We start from the raw sequence: 18,843 nt of genomic DNA, 5'->3' as shown, positions 1-18,843 counted from the left end.
AACAACAAGTTGACTACCAATGTAGTCCCTATCTTTCAGGATTCAGAACTTGATAGTGGCCCTCATACTTTAGATTTCTTCCCCCCTATCACTCCTAAAGAGGTGTCTCTGCTCATGACGCAGATTAAAAGTGGAAGTCCTGATGATATTATCCCAGCAAGACTCATGCCCACCTTGCTCGGAATTTTATCTCCCACCATCGAAAAACTTGTCAACCTATCCCTCTGTACAGGTTCTGTCCCCAAGCAGTGGAAACAGGCCTTAGTTAGGCCAATCAGGAAGAATACCACAACTCCATGGACTGATTTATCAAATCTCAGACCTATCTCGCTGCTACCATTCCTGGGAAAGCTCACTGAGAAATATGTTAATCGTCATTTATCCAGCTACATTGAGAAAGCTGGCGGCCTAGACTACTCTCAATCTGGGTTTAGGCCGAAACACAGTACAGAGTCCACCCTCCTGTCTGTTACTGACGATCTGCATATGTTTCAGGACAAAGGCTACTCGGTAATTTTGGTGTTATTAGACCTTTCAGCAGCGTTCGACACCGTGTCACACAACATCCTTATTGACCGGTTGTCGAACGTAGGGGTTAAGAACAAGGCCCTTGCTTGGCTAAGGAGTTTTCTTACGGATCGCACCCAGACTGTCACCATGGGTGAATACCGATCAACTGAGGTAGAGATTACGAAAGGGGTGCCACAGGGCTCTTGTTTGAGCCCAACACTCTTTAACATCTACGTGGCACCCCTGGCAAGAGTGATGCGCAAATTTGGTTTCATCCCCGTGTCATATGCGGATGACACGCAGCTCCTCTTTCCCTTTCAAAATCTCACCACGGAAATAAGAAACTCCTTCTCCGCTGGCATGAAAGCCGTCGCACAGTGGATGTCCACCAACTTCCTACAGTGCAATGTCAACAAGACGGAAGTAATGCTGTTTGGAGATGCCAAATTACTGTGGACCCCTGACTGGTGGCCATCTGATCTGGGTACTGTTCCGGAACCCAAACAGATTGTCAAAAATTTGGGGATGCGACTTGATCACGACCTTTCCCTCAAACAGCACAGTAATATGGTAGCTGGCTCATGCTTCCACACCATCAGCATGATGCGCAGAATTTTTCCCCTGCTACCGGATTCCTTCAGAAAAACCCTGGTGCAAGCCCTTATATTGAGTCGTATCGACTACTGTAACGGACTGCTCCTCTCTGCTAATGAAGGAGTTCTGGACAGGCTCCAGGTGGTCCAGAATACGGCAGCTCGCCTTGTCCTAAATGCCCCCCCCAGAACAGCATCAAAACCTCTACTACAAAAACTACACTGGTTGAGTATTCGACAAAGAGCCAAGTTTAAGATATGTTGCATTATCCATAAATGCTTAAACGGAAATGGCCCAACATACCTGGAGCAGAAATGTATCCCCTACACTCCCTCCAGATCTTTGAGATCTAGTGGAAATTTTCTGTTGGCAGTACCTCGTGTAAAAAAAAAAAGACACGGAGGGAAAGCTTTATCTGTTGCAGGGCCCACACTGTGGAACAAACTTCCTCTGGCCCTCAGGCTCTGCACAGACCATTTAAAATTCAGGAAGCAACTGAAAACTCTGCTGTTCACTGACAAAATCTAGACCCTGCCCCTCATCTGCAGATATATTTAAACTCTATTGGTATCACAGCGCAGAGATACTCCGGTTGGAGTCGATTCCAGCGCTATAGAAACCCATAAATAAATAAATAAATAAAATAGTTCTTGTCTGATTTTGTCACATTTGCACTCGTACGCTTATTCTTTTTTCTGTATTCTCACCAAATTTATATGTGAAGGCTAACTGGCGCAGCACTGTTAAGAAACCTTCAACTGATTCTTCTTCACCTTACTTCCTTTTACCATAATGATAAGGTTGTAAAATAATAGAAATTTTGGGTAGAAAATGATTGACAAAGTTCAAAATGAATACCTCAAATTCATTAAAAGATTGCAAATACTCACTTCCACCATCACTATCTAAATCTGGCAAATTCTCAAATAATTATTCGCCTTCAGCTCCCTAACCGTGTAATAACATGGAGGCTCTTTTTCTTGAGATAGATTTGGGCCACAAACCTTTACATAATTTGTTGAAACTTTTTACCCCTTTGATCACGGAAGTAAAAGTTAACCAGAAGACGTTAAATTGAAAGTAGGAGTAATATTTTGCATGATGAAAACTAGGAAGAGAAATAATGTCCTAGCAAGAAGAGAGAGAAAAAAACAGAACACCTTTACTCAAATTAGAACCCAAAGTCCTCCTGTCAAAAAAGCAATTGACATAACGCAAGATATAAAATTAGGATATACAGAGCATTATAGATAAATATTGGGAAAAAAGTCCTTCTTCAATGTTAATGAATATGAGGATGAAGTCTCTTCGCTTTTGAGGACCATGTGCAAAGTATGTAGAAAGTGGGAGGAGCAAGAAGAGAGTAGGAATATGGCCCTGAATAACAACACAAAGACTGCCAGACCAAATGATGAAGTCAAAGCAGGGAAGAAAATCCAAATGATTCCATCTAATGACTTCCCATTAAAAGGGTCATAGGCTTTAACTCAGGAGCGCGAGGAGAGCTATCCACAAGAAATTACTGGTGTACTGTTTCCAGGTAACCTCTGATAATAGGTGCATTTACAGGGAATGCACTTGCGTAGGAGAGCGAGGCCAGCATTTAAAGTGTGCACTCAAGCACGTCCTAGGAAACCACACATACTACATGGAAATTATAATCAATAGAGGACTATCCGGAACTGTAGAGAAGATAGATGGGTTCTTTGTATAGAGAGAAATCCCAGGCACAGCAGAGCAGTGAAAGGCACAGACGAGCAACTGTTATCTTGGCTTCTCTTTGACAACATGTGTCTATGTGGAACATGACAGTACAATGCTACTCAGGTACATAAAAAGGAAAAACCATTCAGGTAAAGAGGAAGAATAATAACAATTCTACACAAAGTCAAAAACATAAAAAGCAGAAGAGAGATCCTAAATGTTTGTGAAGGGCTGCAGGGACAAGAGGTAGAAGGGGAGTCAGACATCAAAAGGCCAAACTGTATAATACTGCAGAGCTCACCATGCATAATTCCTCAACATCATCATTCCCATCATGAACTCGTACAAACTAGTATTTGCGAAATAACAGAGTTGCGTTATTGTTACAAACATTACTTAGGGCCTGATTGTGAGTTTTGTGGTGTGGGAGCGGGGCGGCATGCCACCGCCCCACTCCCAAACATCTAAAGCTCACCGCTGGCTGCCCCCCAGATGAAGAGTTTTCTCGTTGTCAGGCGGGTGGTCTTTTGGCATTCCCATGGCCATACCTTTGGGAAAGGCACCACAATGGGAATCCCATAGCATGTTCCTGCATGGCATGGTGGAAAGAGGGTGCATGCACACATGGGTATACAGCGTGTGCCCCCCTGCATGCATCCCCTTGGCCTGAAGGGCCCCCTTTGTTTCTTCACAGCCAGCAATTTCATGGCATGAACACTGCCATGAGACCGCTAGAAGTGAGGAAACTTGTAATATGCTTGGCAGGGCCAGAGCTGCCCCACCAAGCATATTTTGGCCGCACACAGCCACGCCACTGCCAGGGATCGTGGATCCATGGCGGTCCAACCTCCAAAGTTGTCCTTCGGGTGTCAGACATCCGGTGTGGCCGTGACCGCCACATCATTAGGGGTTTGGCGGTCCTATGGACCACTAAACTCGTAATATAGCCCTTAATCCATAATACATATATTATGAACAGGAGATGGTCTTTACATCACGGTCATCACACCGCAATGCCATTACAACACAGTTGTTACAACGACCGCGTTGTTACCATGCAAAGCCATTACTACGCAAGTCATTACATCGACTTGCAGTAGATGGCGCGCTAACATTAGGGATAGTATAGTTTACTCTTCCAACACCTTCCCTACTGTTACGTAGGCTGGAGTTGGAATAGTAAATTATAAATTTCTAATGTCAGTGCCCCAACTACTGCAAGTCGTTGTAATGACTTGCGTAGGAATGGCTTTTCGTCATAACAACGCAGTCGTTGTAACGACCGCTTTCTAATGGCACACGATGTAATGACTCACGTTTTAACGATTCATATTCAATATATATTATGAACCATCACTTTGCAACATGGTGCAGTGTCAAGCAGATCATTATGAAAATATTTAGATTGTTGGATTGCTCCTCCCAAGGGAGTTTTCAGCGTTGTTTAAGTTTATATATATATCTCAAAATCTAATTGTACGAGGAAGAAAACAAAGGAATCAGCCATAAACAGCCAGGAAGTCTTACACATCCTGTGGAACAAAGAGACACCTAAGCATTCTATAGCTTGAGGAAGTGGTTTTCAGATCTTGGGAGGTGTGAACTAGAATTGGGGTCTGACAAGTGTTGGTGTAGTAGACCCTCAGGGGTTTATATGCCCAGGTTTGTCCAGCATCATAGCGTACGTGTATATTGGGATGTCCTGACTGAAGGATCTGAAAAAGTATATCAATCAAAATGACATATTGATGCTGCCTTTGTGTGATGTCCAGTACATGATGAATGCTTGATCTGTCTGTAACTGTGAACCAGCAAACTTTGTTACATTATTTAAATCTCATACAAAAGTTGTAACAAGTGTGAGCAGAGTTTATGTTTAATGCCTGTACTGCCAGGCTCCGGGGAACAACTTTAACTGAGATACTTTGGGACCTATTCACAAACTTCATATTGTAGTATGTTTATTAGTAGTACAATTGTACTACTAAAGTACTACAAAATGCTACTCACAATCCTATGAATGTACATCTCCATCTCCACCTTCTTTTCTATAGGGGTAACCTCACACATGTATGTTAACTACGTAGGAGCCGATTCGCATCTCGCTGGGATAAGGCTCCATCTGGAAAGGGGCGACCACTCGGTCCCCCCGAACGTATGGTGGAGTACCCCGATCTCCCCGGGAAACCATTTTGGGCGGGAGGCGTGTCCCGGCTGGTATGCCCGAAGCGGCGTAGCTGGGGCGCGCCTTTTCCCGCCCAAGAAGGGGTTGTCCTAGACACCAACACCGCCAGCCAGGAACGGGGCAAATGAAGACGAGGTCCCAGTTCCGGAGGCTCCCCCGGCGAGCCCTCCCAGACCGGTGGAGGCTCCTGTGCCGGTTCCCGTCGAGGGGCAGCCGATCCCTGTTGTGGTTACCCCTGTGAACGAGGGGGACATGCCCCCGGAGTTGGCCGCCCAGCTGGCGGCATGGTTGGGTAGTAACGGCGTGGGTTCCGTTGCTCCAGGGGACACGGCCGAGGAGGCCAAGCAATTAATGAGGCAGTTGCGGCAATCACGGGAGGCCGCAAAACCACCTTGTCCTTTTGTTTCCCCGCAGGCGCCCGTGGGTCAACCAGGATCAGGCGTTGGTACGGCGGGGTCGACAGTTACAGCGGCAGCTTCAGGTAAGCCATTGCCGATGGTCGGGGAGGGATCGGTACCTTCGAGGAGGGAGAAAATTGTGCAGCATATCCCAAAGGAGGTGAAGGAGAGGATATGGGCAGATAAATATGTAAACATATTTTCCTTGTTGACCGATCACTACGAAATCGAGCATGTAAAAAACCAGAAAGAGTTTCTGCATCCTAGTGTGTGGCGAGCCAGGATGGCCAGTTTTAGAGTCGATGAATCGATAGGCAATTGGGGCAGAGCGTTCGGAATGTTCACTGCAATTATGGGGGAACGTAGGCCCGATTTGTTGGGGGAATTGGCTGTGTATCAGACACGTATCATGGGTTTTTATGAAACGTATGGAGGGAATCAATAGTTTGCCTATGATAATATATTTCGTAAATCCAAGGAACATGATTCATCCCTGACATGGGATTGTTTTGACTCCATTTCATGGCAAAATATGGAAATGGGGAAGTCACCAGCATTGGGGGTGAGATGGCTGGGTATTCCCGCCATTCGTCAGGGACGCCCTTTCGAGTAAGTTCCAGCAATGACCGGAACTCAAGGACTAGCGGCAGCACAGGGAAAAAAGGGGTCTGCTGGAGCTTTAACAGGGGAAAATGTACTAGGCCACAGGGTTCTTGTAAATTCAGGCACGAATGTTCGGGGTGTGGCCAGTCCTCCCATCCGGAGAATACGTGCAGAACAAAGACTAGTGATACGGGGAGTAGGGGTAGCGCCAAACAGGTCTGAAATGGGCCAGGGGGCGCCGCTACCGACCCCGGTTGATATCATGGCAATGATCCCTTGGCTAAACGAATACCCAGATCATATCTCCGCTGGGGTGTTGCGAGATGGTTTCTCATATGGTTTCCGCATCCCGGCGGGGGATTTTCAGGGTGAAGCACAATGTAAGAATCAACTATCGGTGCAGCAGAATGCGGCGGTGGTACAAGCAAAGATTGGTAAAGAGGTGGCCCGAGGTCGGGTTGCTGGACCATATGACAACCCGCCAGTTGCTAATTTTGTTTGTTCACTCCTCGGTGTAGTCCCCAAAAAAGATCCGGGGGAATTCAGGTTGATACATAATTTGTCAGCTCCAAGGGGTCTTTCGGTGAACGATGCGATTGACCCGGGAGTTTGTTCGGTGCGGTACGCATCTTTCGATGAGGCCGTCGCCATTTTGAATCGCCTAGGGCCCGGAGCGCTGATGGCTAAATCAGATATCGAGTCAGCGTTCCGGTTGCTCCCGGTACACCCATACGATCAGCGTCTCCTTGGTTTCATGTTTCAGGGTCGCTATTACATGGATAAATGTATGCCAATGGGTTGCTCCATCTCTTGTGCTTATTTTGAAAGATTCAGTTGTTTTTTGCAATGGGCCTTCACAAGAATAACAGGGTTTACTCATGTGATGCATTATCTTGATGATTTTCTGTTCCTGGGGGCAGCTGGGGACATAGAGTGTGCACAAGCTTTGAATGAATTTTGTGATCTCATGAGGCGCTTTGGCGTGCCATTGGCACCCGGTAAGACAGTGGGGCCGTCTACTTCGCTCGAGTTTCTTGGAATAGAGCTCGATTCCTTAGAGGGGTGCTTCCGCTTGCCCAAAGAAAAGGTGGCGAAATTCGAGGCATCGCTTAAAGCATGTATTAGCGCGACCAAAGTGAGATTACATCAGTTACAGCAGGTCGTGGGTCAACTGAATTTTGCCCTGAGAGTGATCCCAATGGCGCGCCTATTTTCCCGCTCGATTGCACAGGCCATGGTTGGCCTTAAGGAAGGCCACCACCGCACAAGGCTCTCGGCCGAGGTCCGGCAGGACATGCTCATATGGTTGGCATTTCTGGCGGATTTCAACGGTCGGGTCGTGTGGAGCAAACCCGGGGTCTCCTCGGAGGAGTTGGGGTTGTGGACAGACTCGGCAGGGAGTGTTGGATTTGGCGCCATTTTTGGTAATCACTGGTCAGCACAAACCTGGCCGGCATGGTGGCACGAGAATGGGCTCACAGGTAACATAGGATTTCTTGAGCTTTTCCCTATTCTAGTGGCCTTGAAAACATGGCCCGAGGGATTTCGTGACCGCGCTGTGGTGTTCTGGTCTGATAATATGACCGTTGTTGAGTGTATCAATAGTCAGGCTGCCCGCTGCAGATGGATCTTGAGATTGCTGAAGGAAATTGTTTTGCTGTGTATGAGGCTAAACGTCCACTTTAGGGCAAAACATGTGCCAAGGGTGTTAAATCAGGCAGCTGATGCGCTTTCTCGTTCCCGTATGCAGGCCTTCTGGGGTTTCCTACCCTCAGCGGACCCAGTGGCGGCACCTTTTCCCGAAGCTCTCTGGTCTCTCGGTGCCCCGGACTACAAGACCTCGTGGGAGAGAGTCTAGCTCCCAGAACAAGGAAGGCATACGAAGGGGCGTTCCGTTCCTATTGGTCCTTTTTGGGTTCTGCTGGGGGGGGAGCTATGGGGCCAAGAGGAGTATGTCCTGAAGTTTCTGTTATCCTTACGTCAGGCAGGAAAATCAGTAGCCACGGCACAGAGGCACCGGGCCGCTATTTCTTTCATGGCACGAGCTCATGGTCTCCAGGACCCCACAGCGTCTTTTGTGGTTCAGAAGGCGCTGCGAGGGTGGCAACGCCTTGAGGGTCGCAGAGTGTACGACAGGCACCCGATAGGTCTGGAAAGGTTGGCCCTGTTGATGTCAGTACTCCCTGCAACATGTTCATCTCAATCTGAGACAGTACTGTTTAGAGCCGCTTTTTCATTAGCATTCCATGGGGCTATGAGGGTAAGCGAGCTGGTAGTGAGGAATAAGCAGGATACGGGGGGGGGGGGCTGTGCCGAGAGCACATCCGCATTAAAGGGGAAACAATGGTAGTCTCGTTTGCCAGGTCCAAGACCGATCAAGGAGCAAACGGCGATTGTGTAGTGGTCCGCCGGATTCCCGGATCGCCCATGTGCCCGGTAGCCTGCGTTGAGGAATATTTGGCGCAGAGGGCGGCAGCATGGGGGGGAAGCTTACTGAGGCACGCCGATGCCACCCCGCTGACGAGGTTTCAGTTCCAACGGGTGCTTGCGATGGCGATTACAGCCGCAGGGTTAAACCCGTGCGAGTTTGGGACCCATTCCTTCAGGATAGGGGCTGCAACTGAGGCCACAGCCAGGGGTCTGAGTGTTGATAAAGTGAAACAGTTGGGCCGTTGGTCCTCGAATTGTTATAAACGGTACGTGCGGTTGCACATGTTGTGAAGCTAATATCATGAACTCACGATTCTTGTTTTTGTTTGGTTTTACAGTTTCGCATGCTTACGAGGCGGGGCAGACTGTGCAGTCGACCCGACACCTGGGAACCAGCGGTCAAAGGACACCGGCTGTGGACAGAGTGGTGTGGGTCGTGGGCCACTCATACGTGAGGCGTGCCGCAGACGTATTCAAAGCAGGTGACATGATTCACATGGCTGGGGAATACGGGTACAGGGTGACCTTCTACGGAAGGGGCGGGCTCTGTATTGACCAGTTTCAGGTTTTTATGGAGGGTTTGTTAGGGCGGACGAGGTCACCGCCATCTATACTCATAGTGCATCTTGGGGGCAATGATTTGGTGACCATTGGTCGGCGAGTGCTTCTCGAGGTAATATTATCCACTGTAAGTTGATTGGCAAAGAGGGTCCCTGGGTGCACAATTGCATGGTCCCACATGGTCCCACGGAAGGTGTGGCGGGGGGCTAATTCTGTGTCTGCTTTAAATCATTCTGTGAAGAAAGTAAATAACAAACTTGGTAGATTGTTTCGTACAAATACATTGCATTCTATTCCGCATGGGTGTATCAGGGGGGATCAGATGTATTTGGAGGACGGGGTTCATTTGTCCCGGGTGGGGAATGATTTACTCATAGGAGACTTCATAGCTTGGTTGAAGAATTTGTAGCCATGACCTTTAAGTAGGAGTTTTGTGGGGGGTCCGGATAGCCGGTCAACTATCCGGGCCTGTGGCGGTAAGGTCATGATCGGTGAGCAGTAATTGGAAGATCCCTAGAGGTTTGGGCGTCACCCATTACGGATGGGAGCGCCCGGGGGGAGGCGGCCATTGGCCCCTCAAACGGGAGGCGGTCCCATCTAAGGATGGGACGCCGAAAGGGAAGCCGGCCATAGGCCCCTTCACTGGGGAGGAGGGGATACGGACCCCTCCTCGGAATTTCCCGGGGCCCGGACATCTGCGACGGCAGGTGTGGTAAGTTGTGTGGGGTGGGAGGGGGGTCTACGCTACCTTCTAGACACCTCACACGAGTCCTCGGACGACCACTAAGATGGCGTCGAGTTAACAGGGGGCCCCCCGCTAAGGCAAGGGAAATTGGAAGTTGGCACAGAGGTACAGTCCTCTGTGCGCCCGCCCCTCACAAGTGAGGGGGGAATTGGTATTGGGGATCTGACACCGGTTACGACCTTGCCGTTGGCCCGTAACGTTAGGATGTACAATTTCAATGGTCAGAAATGCATTTGCAGGATGTTTAGTATCGGCTAGGAGAACCTTTGTATTAGAGATGTGTTAAGGTCAGCCAAGAACATCGTACTGTATAAATGAAATTGTACATGATATGAAACTGTTATTTTAATGTTTTAATTTTGTTTCATATTTTAATAAATACGTCCGGGAAGGGTAACTCCCTCCCGCCTTCCAAAAGTTCAGAACCGTTTCCGTCTTCCCATCCTTGGGGATTTTGTGTTGAGAGGGGGTGGCGGGTATCTCAGCCATATGGAAAGGGGCGACCACTCGGTCCCCCCGAACGTATGGTGGAGTACCCCGATCTCCCCGGGAAACCATTTTGGGCGGGAGGCGTGTCCCGGCTGGTATGCCCGAAGCGGCGTAGCTGGGGCGCGCCTTTTCCCGCCCAAGAAGGGGTTGTCCTAGACACCAACACCGCCAGCCACGCCCGGGGGGTGGATTGAAGGAGGGTCTACGCCCGCCCGAAGAAGGATAAAAGGAGCGACAAGCCAAGGAAGCATCCTCTTGTTCCTGTGCTCTGAAGCTGCACCCCCGCGTTGCACGTGAGCTCGAGACGGAACGTAGAGCCAATTTTGACCCACCCACCAGCCCCTGTTGACAGCGATTTGTTGGAATAAAATTGATTGACGTGAATTGGTTTCTCTTACAGGTTGTCTTGGAATAAAGTTGATAATGTGTGTATAATAAAGGATGATTTTCGTTTTTAACATGTTTTCTTAGCAGAAAGGTTTGCGAATAAGTTTAATAATGATGCTCAGTAGAGTTGGTTTCTCTTACAGGTTGTCTTGGAAAAAGTTGATAATGTGTGTATAATAAAGGATGAGTTTCGTTTTAACATGTTTCTTAGCAGAAATGTTTGCGAATAAGTTTAATGGTGATGCTCAGTAGAGTTCTACGTAAAATCGTTGAATGTGATAATTTCCTTTTCGTTAGCTTAGTTTAAAATGTCGTATTTATTTCTGGTCGGGCGGTAAGGTCATGATCGGTGAGCAGTAATTAGAAGATCCCTAGAGGTTTGGGCGTCACCCATTACGGATGGGAGCGCCCGGGGGGAGGCGGCCATTGGCCCCTCAAACGGGAGGCGGTCCCATCTAAGGATGGGACGCCGAAAGGGAAGGCGGCCATAGGCCCCTTCACTGGGGAGGAGGGGATACGGACCCCTCCTCGGAATTTCCCGGGGCCCGGACATCTGCGACGGCAGGTGTGGTAAGTTGTGTGGGGTGGGAGGGGGGTCTACGCTACCTTCTAGACACCTCACACGAGTCCTCGGACGACCACTAAGATGGCGTCGAGTTAACAGGGGGCCCCCGCTAAGGCAAGGGAAATTGGAAGTTGGCACAGAGGTACAGTCCTCTGTGCGCCCGCCCCTCACAAGTGAGGGGGGAATTGGTATTGGGGATCTGACACCGGTTACGACCTTGCCGTTGGCCCGTAACGTTAGGATGTACAATTTCAATGTTCAGAAATGCATTTGCAGGATGTTTAGTATCGGCTAGGAGAACCTTTGTATTAGAGATGTGTTAAGGTCAGCCAAGAACATCGTACTGTATAAATGAAATTGTACATGATATGAAACTGTTATTTTAATGTTTTAATTTTGTTTCATATTTTAATAAATACGGCCGGGAAGGGTAACTCCCTCCCGCCTTCCAAAAGTTCAGAACCGTTTCCGTCTTCCCATCCTTGGGGATTTTGTGTTGAGAGGGGGTGGCGGGTATCTCAGCCATACGACTCGGATCCGGAGGGCTTTCTGACCGACTCCGAGCACCCGAGTACGATGCGAACAAGCGCTGACGGACACGGGTCGTTCGGAGCCCCAATGAAGTCAATGTGAGCCTGTTGTACATTAATAGGCTCCCATTGACGAATAAGGTACCTTGCACATAAGGGCGCCCCCCTGTCGTGGGGACGCGTCTATGCCACCCGCACCATACATGCATGTTGTGATCAACTCGAAAGACTATGGGTGAAGGGGGTCTGGCATGGACCCCCGAAGTCCGCTTCCCGGAGCGTTTACGTGTCAGAGGCTCCGACTCGATCCGGCTGTCTGAATAGTGTATCTTACTGGCTCGGTTGGAAACAGCCTCCATTGCACGTAACGGTTTGCTTACGGACGAGACGTACGGAGCGGTTCAGACCCGGAAACGATTCGGTCTGCGATTTCGCGTTTTTCACATCATACTTGTTCGCTCGTATAGCTGTAAGAGTCGGTCGGAAAACACGTGTATGGCTCATACTATTTCAAGCCGGATCGTGTTCGGAGCCCTTCCGAGCGAGATCGGAATCGGCCCCTTAGTCGTAGAGGTGGGATCCATGTGGAGTGGTTGAAAAATGGGGTGTACTTCCTACAAAATAGGTGGGATTTAGGAAGACGTAGTATTAAATGCAGAAAACATTTTTTAAAGTGTTATACCACTATTAATTATACTTTTAATTAAATATTTCTTTATTTTTAATATATTATATTAGATAAGTATTATTTTTCTGAAGTTTTAATAACAACAAAAAATCCCACTTGAGTAAAAACCTATATATTTATTATTATGTATTGTTAATTATTAACAGTAATGAGCAGAATTAAAGTAATTCAATTATATTTTAATAACAATTGTTACATTAATTTTTTATTAAAAAACGATTATTAAAATAAGTTGAAAAATAAAGAATGTTTTAAAAACTTGATACCTCTTTTGAATAATATCAATAAATTTAACAATATTTCCTTGATTTACGACTGCTCCTGTTTGGCATGGGTAACTTTACACTCGGAAATTTGGCTCCTATCCATTTTAGTGGTAAATCTATACTTTTGAGTAAAATTGCACTCTGATTTGGGAATGCCCAAAGTAGTAAAGTGACTCAAAAAGGTAAGTGTTAATTTAATAGCAGTAAATCTACACATGTAGATTCATCTTTGTTAATAGGCCCCATAGAATTTACCAACAGAACACACTTCCAAAAGCACCCCTCGAGGATATTTATAGATTTTCCCAGTGTCTAAACGTACATTCTGTTCGATATCAAAGGAGAGGCGGAAATTTAGCTACAAACACACTTGACCATTAATGTGTAAAAGGGCAATATACAATTTGTTATAGAGTGAATAAGAATAGATTGTTAAGCCAAATGTTTATTCCACAGCAAATTACTAGCAAAGTCCAAACCTAGATACAAATAAACATTCACTATCTCTACAGGTTTCTTTTCTAGATGTCAAGCAAATTATGTTTTCCTGTTAAAACAACGAAACACCATTACTTAGCTTTTATTCACATTTCTGTTTTTTTAGGTATCAGTGGTTTTCTTAGGTTTTACAGGCATTTTCCAACATCTTACAAAAACAATTTAACTTTCCCCTTCAAACTGTAGTTTTGCATCTGCATAGACATTGGAAGAGTTGAAGTTGGGGGGAGGGAGTATCTTCTGTTGTAGGGTACTTTGGTTGCATTCCTTTGGATGTTATGGAATCAATAAAAGGGCTGGTGACCCGGCGTTCAGGGCCCCAGCTGAATTGGAGCACTCAATGTGGGTACTTAGTTTCTGGGTCCCAAGTGCGTACCTCAACACAACACTCCTTCACACAATATTTCCACATCCACCGACAGCCACACCCAGAGCCATGCAGTTGGGCTGAATAGCATTAGGGGTTACCATGCTTATTTCTGCTTATAACCCATACATACATCACACTTAAAACAAAGGGATGATAATTTTTTGCTTTCCCTGGTCCTCCCTATTTCATACATATACTCACAAAAAAAAGGGAAAGCATCCATGCGATGCCTAATGTATTTTATTTATCAGGGTCTGGAAAAACCCTAGGGGTTTATTAATACTGCCCTCACCCACAAGTTAGTGGCATGCTTCATCATAGGGCTGCTACTACACCCTGCTGCAGGCCAACATTCAGAGTGGAGCACAAGACAATGCACTAGGGATCCGTTTTGCAGAGGCAGTAATGGGGTAAAACAATCTAGGAGGGTATCCTCTCTACTCTTTATTCATGGACGATTCCTGACAGGGTTAAACAATTCTATATTTCGATGTACTTAGAAAAAGTAACCTCCCCGTCACCCTCTCTGCTTTTATCAATGGTTGCTTTCCCTTCTTTTTGTGAGTATATTCCCAATTAATATCTGCATCGGAGCTCCATAGAGGCCTGTGCTGGATGATCAAGTACTGGCTACCACTGTTTTCAATATTTCCTTTCCTTTCCTTCCAGTGACTGCGCAACGTCTTGTATTCACCAACTTCACAGCTCGAAGGAAATGAGAAGCAGTCTCGCTCAACCTGCTGGTGAGGGGGTACAGTTGCTCAAAGGACTGGCCCAGTAAAATCAGCCTTGTGGATCGTGGGAGAGTCAGACCTATGAATGTCCCAGTCTCTGGCAGTACTTCTCCTCCAAAAATTTGAATCTTAGAGCATGGGAAAATTATGTAAGTAAACAATCTACCAACTCCCCTTCAGAAAATTGCATCCTTAAACAGTAGCGGCTGGTGACGGTGAGGCGTAAAAGTTTGGTATGACTTTCATGTAGTGAGCGACGCAAGCAAGCTTAATGGACAAATGTGGGGTCCAGGCTGGGTCCTCCTCTAGAGAAATTATTTATTTTAAGCTTAGCAAACTATGCATTTTAAAGCAAATTAATTTACTGATAAAGCATGGGTTATAAAGCAGTGGGAATGTATAGTCTTGAAATATTAAAAACTGCCCTATATCTTACTACATTAATATGTTCAACAGTTACTGCAATGTGCAAATTGTACAACACGATAACTTCAGCCTCTTAAAGTGTGTGCTTGGCCAGTGTCCTGCACTGCATGTGGCATCAACTTTGGAAGAAAATGCTCTAACCAGGCTTCGGGAAGGACCCACAGCTGCTGATTACAATCATTCATATAGAAATATGTGAAGACAGTTCTTTAAGTGGGATGAAAAACGTGGGAGCTCTCTAACAGAATACATATAAAATACATTTCGGTGATTCCAATAGTGTGCTCCCTTACCGGTATTTTGGTTTCTTTCTGAGATGTAACTGCATACAGATATGTAACACAACAACTAACATACACCTGAAACCTGTCAGTATGATTGGCTTTATCAATGGTTGTTAGCTGTTTAAGATACATGAGTAACAAAGAGGGTTTGTTATAAATAATTAACCTTAAAACATTTTCAATTCTGAAATTTCAATAATATTGAGGCCTGTGGAAAGAGTTTAGGCCATCAGTTATTTGTGTTAGATATGTTAGAGATTTATGTTAGAGATTTTTTTCTCTGCATGTCTCGTCCAGCTGCACATCTTCAACCTCATTGCTTACCTCTTCAACACCCTCTTTGTTCTCTTTCCCAAATGCACTTCCTCACATATATCTCCCTCACTTCACCCCTTCCAAATATACACTGCACTCACTCCCATTTAAGCAATTGATTTCCTTTTGCCCTGTAAATATTTTGCCATCTGTGCACCCCCTTCACACACATATTCACAGCAGTGCAATTACAGCAGGAATACATGGCCATTGTTCTGTGTGCTCTGCAAAGAGGCCAGCCCACTGACAGGCACTTTGCTTTGTTTTCAGCATCAGCATCAGAGCTCTCAATCAAAGCCCCTCAAAAACACCTGGCATGGCTCAAAGTATGCAAGGAAAAAAAATACAGAAACACAATATTATTGAATAGCTAATTCTTGAAGAACGCAAGATTAAGTAAAACTTGAAATAAGAGAGGAACTAAATCACTGACATGCATTGCCTTAACAGTATTAACGGTCATTGTTATTAAACCAATCCATGCTTTTGGCATTAATGTGTTAAGGGCATGGAAATAGGGGCAGTGTTAATGTCATATAGCAGATAACTGTCTAAAAATAGGTACACATTTTTCCCTTTGCACTTGACTCGGAAATTTGGATCAACTTCACAAGGGAACAAGAATCCTGGCCTGCTCGCCTTTTGGATCAATTTCAAGGGGGAACAAATGCAGAAGCTCCACTTCTAACAGACGAACAATGTGCAGTCAGGGCCTGGGGTGTCACAGTAGAGAAGGTTAGTATGGCGAGGGGTCTCAGCACAAAATAGAAAACAGAAGATTATTATTCTAACACTGACCATTAACGAGAACAAGTAACCAAAACACACGTTCTTGCAGGTGTGACGAAAGGGAAAGGTAGGGCTCTATGCCTGTGAATGATGGATGGCTGCTTTCATACTGGGACAGAGACTCCAGCGCTTGAAACCATGACGCTGAAAGCGCCACTGGCATATAATTGATACTGCCATAGACTACAATGGCAATTAAGGGCTTTAGAAGAGTAAGCCCTGCATCGTGCGTCACAGTTCGGAAAGTTGATTTACTGCCTGGCTTCCGTCTCCTTCTTAAGATCAGGCAGGGAAGGTGGCCTGGGACAGACAGCCCAGACTTAAATACATCAATTTATTTAGAGATATGATTGTATCTCTAAATAAATTGATCTATTTAATATTTCTACAGGAATGTGCAGGAATTTCAGGGGAGGCGCAGCCCTAGAGCCCTAATGAAGAATCCGCCCCTGTTCTTAAATAAATCTATGGGCCATAACTTATCTGGCATGTTGTACCATCTGCATAAAATTATAAAAGAGTCTCCCACCCCCTGAGTGTGTGGTAAAGTTGTTTGCTCTTTTGGTGGTACCTTGTGTATGATTGTCGCACAAGTGTGTTCATAGCTAGCTCCTTTCCCAGGCTGCCTGAAAAGGTTAGGCTCCTTCCTGCCTCTGAGCTTGTCAACTTCATATTGATCTGGGACACTAGATGCTGTGTGTTATCTCACTTGGAGATGTGTCTCAAGGAGCGTAAGTAATTTTGTGCTGCCACATCTGACTCAGGAATTTATTACCCATTACTCCACCTGCTGGTATCTGAAATATTCTCACTCCTTATCTGTGCGTTCTTCAAACAACAAATATAACTAGAAAACACTTTTAAATGAGTTCTAGATATGTGCTAACAATCCCTGTCTAATAATTAAAGTAAACAAAGGCAGAAAAGTCAAGTTACAAATAGTTTTCTACGATTTTATTTAAAGTGCTATTTAGTATCACATCCAGGCCTTTTCAGACCCTTAAAGCAAAAAATGGTCGATATTTTTCTGTTGGAAAGGTGGCAACCCTAATGATGGAAAACCAGTAAACCTAACTGTGGGACTTCTCAAATATCTGGAGTGAGAACAATTCACAAATTTACAATTGTTATGAGCTCAGCCGTGGTTCATGAAGGTTAGCCTACGGTCTCAGTCATAAGGTTGCATGGAGTTACATTATGCCCGACACAGAGACATTACAAAAACATCAGCATACTGAAGATATACTCAACAAGCCAGCAACCCAGGTAGAAATGCCTGTATACAATGAGTTTTAAAAAAAGGAAACAAATTAAATCATTACTAGGTTTGCAACAAATTGGTACTGACACAAGTTCTTACGTAGAGTAGCTGGAGAATCCACTAGCTTAATCAACTCCTCATGAATCCCTATTGTGGAGAGTATTCAGTTGGTGAAGTCTATGTTGTACTTAGATTTTCCTGCACAAATTGGAGGACCAGACTCCAATTCAGGCTTTTAAACAAAAAAATATTTTAAGGGTTCTCAATGTGAGAACTGGAAATCCAATGACACATTAATTTCTAAATCAGGAATTTTCATATTCCTAGTGGAAAGGATAAACGCACAACAATGAACCAACATGTACAGAAGCAAAACAGAAGTATAGTATCACATAAAAAAATAGATAATTGTATTGTAAACTCGTTTCAATCCTCAAACATTTAAAAACTTACTTTGTTTTTAAATTCCATCAGCTCAAAACGTAGGTTTGAAATGTATGTATCCAAATCACCACTGAACTTGATAATGTCTTCATCTTTCCTTGCTTCACAGATTAGAATACTTGATCTGAGACGTTGAAAACTTGGAATAAGAGTTTGATATATGGCCAACTCTTCTTCCGGAATAAAAATGTTGTAGTCTTTTGCTACAGAATAAAGCTGTATGACAGTGTTATACTCCTTCTCCAGTGATGGCAGCTCAGAGGAAATGTGACCAAGGAACGTCAGGTGCTCTACAAACTCTTCAACTGTAGTCAACTCTTTCTCCAGTTTTCTTAAAGAGATATAAATTGCCTGAAATCATAATTTAAACTGAATTAGTAATTGAAACATATTTAAATTTGCATCATGGGAAAATGAGGAAAAGACACACCCAAAGCATTTTTTTTCCAAGAGGGAAAGTGTGTTAGACAATTTCCAAATGGGTTCTGAAAATTCAGTGAGTGTCACCTAATGAATATTGTTCTAAGGAGATAATAAAAGTGTCATTCCTATGATACGATAATTTTTTGGGTCAGATTTCAGTGCCCACTCACTTCTTTTCTGTTGGTGAGATTGAAAAGACTTAGTAGATCAATGCAAATCTGTGTAACTTTTTTCATATATATTGACTTAATATATTGTTCTGTTAATTCAGTTATCTATGATGTATCATAGGATTCTAAGGAACTTTTTGAAATAAATATGGCCTTTTTGTACATCTCCAAATTATTAAAAAAGTATTTGCCATACAATACAGCAGCCAGAGTGCACTTGCACTCAGTAAATTACAGTCTAAAATAACACTCCTACTAATGTTTGATGAATCTGCATAAAAACTTCCAAAAATAGATTTGGTTGAGACTTGGAAGTTTCACCCAAATTGGTCACAGTTGGGGTTATAAGGTTAGATGAGTCAAATATAATGTCTTCATTTTAATTCCTGCAAGGGAGCTTTAGCCTGAGTTGTAAAAAGAACTGTGAGACAGACTACCACCAAATTTGACATGAAAATAGAGTCCACTGACTAC

General features: G+C 44.9%; 1 protein-coding gene across 1 annotated transcript in view; it reads right to left on the bottom strand.

The window, feature by feature from the left end:
* Nucleotides 1-18,843, bottom strand: part of DNAH14 (dynein axonemal heavy chain 14) — a 1,270,113-nt gene that overhangs the window by 923,386 nt on the left and 327,884 nt on the right. Inside the window, exon 18 of the mRNA XM_086926153.1 lies at nucleotides 17,786-18,127. Within this exon, the coding sequence (XP_086782279.1) occupies nucleotides 17,786-18,127 (342 nt within the window). The remainder of the gene's footprint in view (nucleotides 1-17,785; nucleotides 18,128-18,843) is intronic.

Source organism: Lissotriton vulgaris, chromosome 6 (assembly GCF_964263255.1).
Source record: "Lissotriton vulgaris chromosome 6, aLisVul1.2, whole genome shotgun sequence".
In the NCBI taxonomy this organism is placed as follows: Eukaryota; Metazoa; Chordata; class Amphibia; order Caudata; family Salamandridae; genus Lissotriton; species Lissotriton vulgaris.
Note: the sequence above shows the minus strand (reverse complement) of the source record. Positions and strands in the feature narration are given on the sequence as shown.